This window comes from Triticum aestivum, chromosome 6D (assembly GCF_018294505.1).
Source record: "Triticum aestivum cultivar Chinese Spring chromosome 6D, IWGSC CS RefSeq v2.1, whole genome shotgun sequence".
In the NCBI taxonomy this organism is placed as follows: Eukaryota; Viridiplantae; Streptophyta; class Magnoliopsida; order Poales; family Poaceae; genus Triticum; species Triticum aestivum.
In genome coordinates, this window is record NC_057811.1 from 472,330,462 (window position 1) to 472,341,072 (window position 10,611).

The 10,611-nt window shown below is 41.8% G+C and overlaps 2 protein-coding genes across 2 annotated transcripts; one reads left to right on the forward strand and one right to left on the reverse strand.

Annotated features, from left to right (window-relative positions):
• The first annotated feature begins 408 nt into the window (after nt 1-408).
• Nucleotides 409-1,226, forward strand: LOC123146010 (uncharacterized). Its single transcript, XM_044565574.1, has 2 exons — nt 409-727; nt 906-1,226. The coding sequence occupies exons 1-2, from the start codon at nt 533-535 to the stop codon at nt 1,095-1,097; spliced, it is 387 nt and encodes a 128-aa protein (XP_044421509.1). The 5' UTR covers nt 409-532; the 3' UTR covers nt 1,098-1,226.
• A 34-nt stretch (nt 1,227-1,260) lies between these two features.
• Nucleotides 1,261-9,683, reverse strand: LOC123146009 (chaperone protein DnaJ). Its single transcript, XM_044565573.1, has 11 exons — nt 9,298-9,683; nt 7,870-7,938; nt 6,432-6,524; nt 6,132-6,262; nt 5,260-5,455; nt 4,370-4,545; nt 3,645-3,774; nt 2,478-2,638; nt 2,294-2,373; nt 2,013-2,112; nt 1,261-1,712 (listed from the first exon to the last, which is right to left on the reverse strand). Exons 1-11 carry the CDS (start codon nt 9,574-9,576, stop codon nt 1,667-1,669), a joined length of 1,461 nt encoding a protein of 486 aa, XP_044421508.1. The 5' UTR covers nt 9,577-9,683; the 3' UTR covers nt 1,261-1,666.
• Between the last annotated feature and the right edge of the window lie 928 nt (nt 9,684-10,611).

Here is a 10,611-nt window from a genome sequence, read left to right on the forward strand (position 1 = left end):
ACGATTTTTCTTTGGGCAGATGCTTACACAGATGCTTATTAAGTGGTACGGGAGCAAACTTTGGCTTCGATGCCAGTCGGTGCTCAGGGGAGTTAACTGCCCTCCTTCCCTCACGGATGCTACAGATTTGAAGTAAGTAAGTGCCTACTGGAAGCACTCTCCATTGTGTGACAAAAATTTCTGGTGATGCAACAGTACTCTCTCTCTTTTTAAGCATCCAACATTGTACAAGGCCTAACGGCGGCCCCTAAATACCCACGACACGACGGGTGGACCCCTCGGCAAAAATTGACAGGGCACTATGGCATGAAGCACGCAAACACGCCCAAAGTTCCAACAAGCGTGGGGCAGAAGATCAATTTCCCCTAGTTTTCGGGTACTTTTACGAAAACTGCATGCTCACTCTCCCGGAAAAGAAAAGAAAAAAAACTGCTAGCTGAAGCTGTGTCTCGGCTGTGGATAACGAACGTAGGCGCTGCGCTACGCGAAAGGCCTTCCCGTCTCTGCTTCCTGTCCCGCTCGTGTCGTGTCCATGGCGTGTGCGTGCGCGGTGGCCGCGCCATCCCGGGCCACCGTCTCCGGCCCCGGCGCAGCCCCGCCGCCGGGGCGCGGCTCCCGCGTGAGCTGCCGGCGCTCGGCGAGGAGACGCGCCGGCGGTCGCGCTCGCGTGTCCCGCGACACCAACGGCGCCGAGGCGGAGCCGGGCAGCAAGGGTCCAATCCCGCAGGTCAGTGCTCCTCCTCCCCATACTGCTGTAACAAATGTGTTATGCTCAGAATCTTCAGGTTCGGCAGCCATTCCGCCCTGGAACACTGGTAGCACTACATTTGCACAATCTCTTACCAGGTTCCTTGGCTTGGTTTCTGAATCGATCTCCCTTTGGTTCATGTGCGTTGTTCAACCAGGATGACTCCGGCTACCTCCTGACGCTGGGGCTCGGGTCCGTCGGCGGCGCGGCGGCCGTGAAGTACGGCAGCGTGCTGCTCCCCGACATCACGCGGCCCAACATCGTGGAGGCGCTGCTCATGGTGTCCCTGCCCATGGCGGTCGCCGCCCTCATCTTGCTCAAGCTCAGCTCGACGTCCACACAGGACTAGGGCTTGTACATCCTTTCAAGTTCAGATAATATCATATGCCTTTATTTAATTTCATTTTGCAACTCAAGACGCCTTGTAAGACGAACAAGAACAGAATATGCAAAAGAAAATTTGTATTCTGTCAAGAAATCTCATGTTCTATTGCAAAAAATTGCACTTGAGGGATGAGGACACGGGTGCCCGTTTGTTCTGAATTTGAAGCAACAAGAATATTCACTTGCACAGCCTGATGTTGTACTGAAGTGATCTACCAGAAAAAAAAATATATGTGTATTTACAGAGGATGTAGCTTCATCGATTTCGATATCTTCGGCCGTGACTCAACAACTGTTACATGCTCTAGGAAATATGAGTGCGACTACAGCAAAATTCATGCTTTACAAAAGTATCTCAAAACAAAATAAAAACCGCGTCAATAAAATTAGTTGACACTAAACCTCTCCGTTGCCACTTCACAGCCCGTAAAAGATGCAACAGCTCGTCGAATCCCGATGAATTGAAGAATTGCAGATTGGATAACACCATGACTGGTGTTGAAGAGAATGCATCATTCAATAAATATTTACAGGCTACAGGTTGTCCTTCAGCCACTTGGATGCCCCGTTGACAATGGATCTGAAAGAATTCAACAAACAACTTGGTCAACATGAGGACATAATACACGAGATAACGTGAATGCAATTGATTGCAGAACCAAGTCAATAAAAAATCAGTATAATCATTAATAGGTTCAGTACAATAAAAAGGAACTGAACATGAATTTCTACATCGACAAATCTTTTCAGACATGTAACAACATATGATCAATGAGAATATACTGAAGGATATAAGGCCCTCTGGCATTGATGACATGTAAGCAAGACCAAACACCCATCAGCAATTGCAGTATAACGAAATCAAGTTCAGTATTTTTACCCAGCAAAATCAGAAAGTTTCTTCAACCAGTCACCCTCCCCATCATCAGGTTGATCTGGTACTTCTGGAGCAGCACGGCTTCCATTCTCTTTATGTACAGCTGCAACACAGACATGTGAGTTTAATTTCTCCTACAAAAGTTCCTTATTCCCTTATCAAGCAGCAACGATAGGATGCAGCAATGTTCCACTGGTAGCGATCCAAAATGAAAATGAACTTTTCGCTGACAAGAGGGAGAGACAAAGGAAGGATCAAATCTATGCATTATATTGCATGCTTACGTTTTGGCTTCACCGGTGCACGGGCAAAACCACCATTTTTCAACGATGCAAGTTCCTCAAGTAACTCCTTTTCGCGCCCACTGTATAGCAGTAATTCAGAGAAATAAGGATCGAGTGCTTATGTAGCTCTAGAGAACTAGTGTATACTAAATAAAAAGGCTCAAGAGGGGAAGTGTATTTTCACCTTATACGTTTGGGTATAGAGACCTTAACAGTGAATAGATGATCACCGCGTATAGATGGCCTATTCAACGATGGAACACCTTGCTTCGCTAGGACCAATACATCACCAGGTTGGGTGCCTGGAGGTATTCGAAGTTCACTACTTCCCTCAACAGTTCTGACCTGCTTGCAACAAAATTTTAAAAGGAATGACTACACAACACCATACTTTATTTGTTTTTTAACGATATCAACAGCATAATTTAGACAGTAGGCAGTATACATGAAATAACCATTACAATATTGCCATCATACTTGAAACAAACATCCACCAACATGTCACTTTGCTCTGAACCATACATGGTTTAAGGAAGGCACAAAGACTTAAATCAGTTCAAGGAAAACAGATTTGACTAGGCCTCGTATAACAGCAGCTCTAGCATTGGCCCTGGCTCAAGCCCACTTGGTTAACAAACCAAAACCATTGCCAGTACAGACTTGCTTCCAGGCAAACGTGGCATCAAATTCGCTCAAAAATATGTGGCATCAGATTCGCTCAAAAAAATGTGGCACCAAGTCAAAATCAAAGTATCACCTCCTCTGGTTTTGGATTTAGCTTAGGTCGGTATAATGAGTTAATGACACACTAATAGAGTGAAAAACCTTGCTTTCATTGCATTTACAATGATTTAAAGTTTGAGTGATTGAGTTAATTATCTTAACAGAAAAAACAGGAAAGATTAGCATTAAAATAAGAGCTGAACAGTCCAAGACATAGTTAAGCTTAGCATTAATATTAAAACACTATCAGTTTTTCTGTTTGATGATTACTGTGAGTCAGGTGGCTGTCAACTAATTTTTTTGGTTTCCAAGGGAAATACACCAAATACATGCAACAGCAACGTGGGAATGAACTCCCACGTACTTGGGTTGTGATCAACACATACACCTCCACTTGAAATTTGGTGGTTACATCAAAACTGCAATAAAGCTATTTTACTTTAGTAAGGTTTAGATCTCATTTTTGCTTGCTGGGTTGGTTCTAATCACCAGTTAAAAGGTAAAGTGAGAACTTCATACATTCAACCGAATATGTGCTTACTGAAGAAAGGCAATGAAATATTTCTGAAAGCAAATATCATAATTGATGATCATGAAGAGAAGGAAACTCCTAAAGAGAAAGATTTACCTTTTGAACTGTACCCAAAATAGCTTCAATGTAGCTTATCGACACAGTTGAATACAAGTTGATACCATCCCTTTTAATATCGGATGGCTCCTCTACATCAAGGCAGACAAAAAGATCTCCGGGAGGCCCTCTGTTTCCCACAAGAAAAAATGGTTTCAGCACGGATTTATTTGGATATCCACGCAATGAAGATATAAAAACTAAAAAACAGAAAATGGGGAACTACAACAATTGCATGAAAGCTAAAGCAAGGCACATAACAAACAAATAAATCTGAACATTTCCTGAAAGTTATTCTTAATCTTAACTGTAGGTGTTATAAATCATAAATTCTTGCAATACACCTCTACAAATACGAAATAATATTGAAATAGTGTCTGCACAACACACATGCACAGTCCGAGATCTCAAGAAAAAAATCTGCTGCTGGCTGGTGGCCACAAACTTCCACTCGCCTAGCAGAAAGACAACAAAGCAATTCAAGAATGACGTGTGCATCCTATGTGAATGCCATTGGCGATACTCCATGGCCCAATTACCGTGTTTTAATGATAGTTAATTCCAAACAAATGCAAGATAGGCTACAAGTAAACTTAAGCAAAGCGATCAGCAATACCATACAAAAGATCCACATAATTTCCAAGACCGCAATGATCACTTTGCGATTGTTTCAAAATGTTTGAGGAATGAAGTATAAACTTTATGTTTGATCTTGCTTTGCTTACCCTTTCGGTCCTGCATCACCTTCACCACGTACACGAAGAGTGCTACCTTTACTAACTCCTGGAGGGATTTTTACTTTGATCTCTTTTCTGACACGAACACGCCCCTCTCCAGAGCATTTCCTGCAATACTCTGAAATAACCTCACCCTCTCCTACACAAGTGGGGCAAATAGAAACCTACAAAATAAGAAAAAAGAAAAGTTCTTATGTAATAATCGCAAATTGCAGTAAATAATCAAATTGAACTAGAGTCCAAGAGAGAATCAGTATAACTCAGCACCAACTAGCATCAAACAAGGATGACAAGATAAATGGACAAACATGAGATCTGTCATGTTCCACATGATGCTAAATTAGTGCAAAATGTCATCTTCTGGCTGTTTCAATTCAACCCATTGAAATTGGTTTAGAGGCGCTCTTGAAAAAGAATTATTCATTTTTGAAATAAAAAGGAACTCTACCCAAAACAATTCAGGAGTGAACACAACTTGCGTCGGTGCTAAGCTCATGGGTGCATTCCGAAGTAAATATGTTTTAGCCCCCTGTTCTTGCTCACCTTTTCTTGCTTGCTACTCTAAATCGTGAGGTTCCATTTCTGTAATTTTCCAGCCCTTCTTATTCACTTAGAACAAAAGAGAACTTATTTGTACCCCAGTGTATAGTGCAAGTATATTTTCTTTAGTTTCATGACATCTCATTTTCAATTCTTTGCTTTTGACCTCACTTTGCTTTGTCTAAATTTTGTTTTGTTGTAACAATACCTTGCAATGAAATATAGGGCCAAAGCTATTTATTGTTATATGAAGCTGTCACACAGTTGCCAGTATGCACTCATGGTTAAGATCTGGAATAATGATACAAAGGGTTTTAACATTTATGCTCCATGGTTACCTGGGAAAAGAGACCAAATGGTGTCTGCTCGGTTCGCATTACTTGCCCTCGCCCACCACATGTGGAGCATATTTTTGCCTTTGAGCCAACCTTTGAACCAGAACCGCTACAAGCATCACAAGTCTCCAAATGGGATAATATGATATCTTTTTCTGTTCCAAATATTGCCTCTGAGAACCCTAGAATCACATCATATCTGGTGGAATAAATCTATGTAAGTCTAGAATTCACACTAGATTTATTCTTTATATATACGAAATGTCATAAATTGCAGCTACATAACAACTTTGTAGAAGAATCTGGTGGAACAGTAATATTGGTTTCTTTCCTCAAACTATCCCCAGCCACAAGCAATGTGCCAGCATCACCAACCACAATATTTGTTGCGTAACAAACATAAGACAACAAAGATACTATAATTTCATAATGGTGATACTATAATTTCATAATGGTGATACTATACATTGCATTGTTTTTAAGGCGGTAAGGCGACCTAAGGCGAGCACCACCCGCTCTACCGCCTAGGCGACGACTAAGCGCCTAAGGCGGGCATATTTGTAAGGCGCTGCCAGGGCGCCTTATCGCCTAAGCGTCCAAGGCAGGACGCCTTAAAAACAATGATACATTGGTCTACAGGCAACCGCTTATTCCATGCAGTACCACAGCACAGCATAAATGCTTAAGTATTACTTTAACGCAAATAATGCCGGACCTAAAAAGTATGCAGTTGTGACCAAATTCGTGCAGATTAGTAAACATGATAATTATTGTTCATTAACTTATATTGTCTTAATAGATCTAGCGAGTCTTTTTAACTAGATAAACAGCTGGGGTCTGAATATTATTTCACTTCAACACTTCTTACAACAAACCTGATGTCTTCACCCTGAGCAGCAGTGCTCCTTCTGCGTGTCCTAAATGCGCTCTGGTCCATACCAGAAAAGCCACCACCACCACCCATGCTTGCTCCGAAGAATGTCTCAAACAGATCAAATGGATTCGACTGCACAGAGAAATGGGAAAGAATTCAAACCTTGTTTAAGCAGAAAAGGCATGCAGTAGTTACTTAAGTCTAGTATTCTTACAAGCCAATGAACTCTAGTAACAGAAATATAATCAAATTTAAAGATACTGTGATGTAAATGCTAGAGCAAAGAGTTGAAAAGCAGTACTGTATAAGCTCCAGCGTTGCCCCCAACCGCGCTCTTAACCCCGGCTTCACCATATTGGTCATACAATGCCCTCTTCTTATCATCTGACAGAACCTGATGATAATGAGATTCAGTACCCCAAAACATGGAATAGAAGACAAAAAGGGAATGAAAACGGCATTAATCATTGATGAAATCTAGTAAACAGTGGAGCAAGACAAATTAACTCATTACTCAGATAGGCAATGTCATCCAAATTGATTCCTAAGTAGGTTGAATTGTAGCACACAGTACTTTGTACAATACACACAAATTACTAAAATGTGTGAGTGGAGACATAGACATTCCGTAGTTTCAGTGCCTTGAAGCAATATATATTAGTAAGTTTGGGGGGGCATAGCTTAAGACTGAGAAGAAATATAACAGATAAGACATTTCCCACATAAACCAATACTGCTAGTCTAGGTGAGCCAAAGAACTATACCCACATAAACCTTGGTTCAGAGTATGCTAACTTGTTAAAAAAAATTAGCTTCCAAGTCATATAGCCTAATCTGGACAAATTAACCTTGCCTAAGCGCCCAACTCACTATGGTAGTTCAGGCCTTCAGGGAAATAATTCATGTTCCTAACCAAGGTTCTCAAGATCACATTGTAGGATCTTTGAATCCTATCTTCTTATGGCAGTCAATATCCTATAATCTTACCAGGGCGGCAAGTATCTCCAAAGTAGACATTGACAAAGTTCCGTAAAGTCTTTGCACACAGGACCTCATAGTTGGATGAAATACTTTCATTTTAACATGAATCAATAAGGGTAAACTCAAGAAGCTACTCCACTAATTTACCTGACCAATCTTTATCTTTTATTTGAGACCGCGTATGGATAGAGTGGCGACAGACGACTGAGTAAACAATAAAAACTCAACATGTTTCTAAGGTAGATAAATGACTTTGCTGACAACGGCAAACTATCATCGAAAACATATAGTTCAAGATATTTAGAATATGTATGCTTTTATATTCTCTATCCTAAAAGTGGAAAGTGCAAGTTTAGATGAAGGGGTTGATTTGCAACCACCCACTACTCCATTACTTAGAATAGTGCTTTAGGTTTTGTGCAAATTGCTCCCAGTGAGTGCCTCTGTTCATAAATACATTTGATTTCTGGGTTGCAGAGTAAAAGCTAAAAGCCATCACTTGCCATTTGGTAAGGTGATAATTCATAATTGAACTATTAACAAAGAAAGCTAGTTCTGAATCAAGACATTGAGGGCCTATTTTTTTTGACCTTGTAAATATTTTTTTTTGACCTTGACATTGAGGGCCTGTTAGGAAGAGATGTTTTAGGTCCATTTTCACAATGGTCCATCCTTAACATATTCTCAGAATAGTCAGGAGTCAGAACAGCATAGAAACACATGGAGCCAAAATATTTATGGGGCCATGTAGTGCATACCTCATAGGCTGAGCTTATCTCTTTGAACTTGTCGGTTGCTCCAGGTTCCTTATTGACATCAGGATGATACTACAAGGTAAAGACAAAATAAGAAGAGAAACAAATTGTCAAAACTCAGTAGTTTTTAATGGAAGTTGAATCTAATGTATACATCATGTGTGAGAAACCTAGAAATAGAGCAAAACCATGTCAGTTGGTGAACGTGATAAATTTCACACCAAAGTTTAAATCATGAAAGTCAATCGTGTCTATGTTCTAAAAAAAGGTATGAATGAAGATTTTTCAAACCTATCAAGGAGGGTGCTTTAGGCCTGTTATAATCTAGGCCCGATACAAGATCATGTCTTAGTCCAAAATCAGACTTTTGTAGACTTCCAATGGTATTCCAGATTCCAGCACCCTTGCTCAGCCAGATTCAGGTGAAGCAGAAGGACCTTTGCGGATCTACCTTTATTCTCAACTCACGAGCATGTCATCTGATCCCCCTCCTATGCCCAAAGCCAACTCCAACGACCCCAAAAATAGCTATTGTAAATGGCACGTGGTTGAAGACAAAAATGTTGGATTGGATGTTAGGCCTTGCCCTAAAAGGATCAATACGTGATTCAGGCTCTTAGCATGGCAGCAACTAGCAATGGTGCCGGTGATTTCTACATGGCATGCTGATGCCATTGGGTAGGAGAGTCAGACTTTCCAGTGTTAAACGTTGCAGTGTCTGTCAACATTGCTTCAGCAGTGAGAAAATTTATAATGCTAGAAAGTTAATGAAACACCATGGTGCGGTCATGTGGATGTAACTGTGAAGATCTCACACAAAATTCCTCTAAATGGTGTCAGGACTCAACCTCTAAAAAACAATTACCTCTCATCTAAAAAATTACAAAGCAGCTGTCAGACCTAGTGGTGTTATTATCTGTACTAATAAGGGATTTTCATGTATAAAAGCGAACCTCTGCAATATCAAAGATGCACAAAAATAGAAAGTAGGGAGTGATTATTGCGAAACATTCAACACTCCAAAACGCAAAGACCTTGCACATGCAAATCAAATTGAGCCAGCAAAGAGATTGGACTGAGTTACAGTGTGAGTTGCGGCTACAAAGTTCTAGAGGCTACTGATATGATAGTATAACAAAAATGAGACTCGAATATTCACGGACACTAATATGGGTCACAATTTACAGGAGGGGGTGAGAAGTTGGTCCATTGTAGCAAGTAGCAAGATAACACTGCTAGGGTTATATACAGTTCGCTAGGGTGCGCTTATCCACACTTTATCCAAACAAAACAATGCATCATGTGTGATTCAAGGAACTACTTTTAAATAGATAGCATGACAGGCTGATGGGCACTACTTGTAAATAGATAGAACTCCATAAAACGAGTAGGGATGTGGCTTAAGTGGGAGTGGGGACAAGCGTCGAACACCTGGCGCGCGAGCTTCCGGTAGGCGGCCTTGATGTCCTTGATGGTCGCGGAGCGCTGCACGCCGAGCGTCGCGTAGTAGTCGGCCGCCGCGAACACCACCAGGCCCCCGCCGCGCCGCCTCCGCCCGCGGTTCTTCCGCGGCGCCGCGCACGCGAGGGGGAGGCCGACTCCGACGCTCCTGCCGGCGGGGGAGGGGGCGAAGTGGGCCCCGCGGGGGCGGAACGAGGCGGGCGCCGGGGTGGAGGGGGCGAAGGGGAGCGTGGATAGCGCGAGCGCCATTAAGCCGCGCGCTCCGGCGGGTTTCTCTGGAAGCCGCTGCTGGTCCGCGGCGGGGCGGGGGGCGTGTCGTGTGCTGGGCGTTGGGCCGCGTCTCGTGTCGTGTGAGCTGCAGTTGGGATGGGAGGGGAAGGGGACGATGGACGAGTAGGGTGGGCCCACACTGTCAGTGTCCGCTGGAATGCATTGATCATTAATTTTTGTTTTTTTATCAGTTTTGCCATGGTTGTTTCAGCACTACTCAATTTTATCATTAGAAACTTCAACTACTTAAACTGTAATCATTTTATTAAGCGTGTGCTCAAAATACCACTCGCCAATGTTGTCATCCAGTTACCAATTGGAATAAGTGGGGAGCTATCTCAAAAACAATCAACAAACTCAAAAAAAAATGTTGTCATCCGGTTGAAGGCCATTGATCAGGGTGAAGTGATCAAAATATCCTAGGACCCCACTTGCTAGCGCTTTCCTATAATCTATGGGTCCTAATTATCAACACATGGATAATTAAATTAGAAGAAAAAATACAACACACGAGGATTCGATCACCCGCGTGTGAAGCTATTTTACCTTCTAAATTCATTCTTTCTGAACTAAGACCCATAGGTTATAGCGAGTTGTAGAGGAAATATTGATAAGTGGGGTCTAAGAGTATTTTGGTCACTTTACCCTCGTCAATGGCCTTTGACCGGACGACAACGGTGCCGAGTGGCATTTATTTAGCACAGACCGAACAAAATGATGGCATTTTTGAATAATTGAACCTTCTAGTTGCAAAATTGAGTAGCGTGACACGACAGATAGCAAAACTGATATAAAAATCCACTTCTTAACGGAGGCATGTGTACTTGGGACACTTTGATTCATTTGAATTTTTATAGGATTTTTTTCTCAAAAAGGAAATTATTACAGAAAATATTCCTATGTTAATTGTTTGATTTATAGGATTGAATCATGTAGGGATTTTTCCTAAAGAATTCTTTGTACTATATATTTCATAGAAATTTTAACATCCACTCTAACATCTTGAAAAAAAAC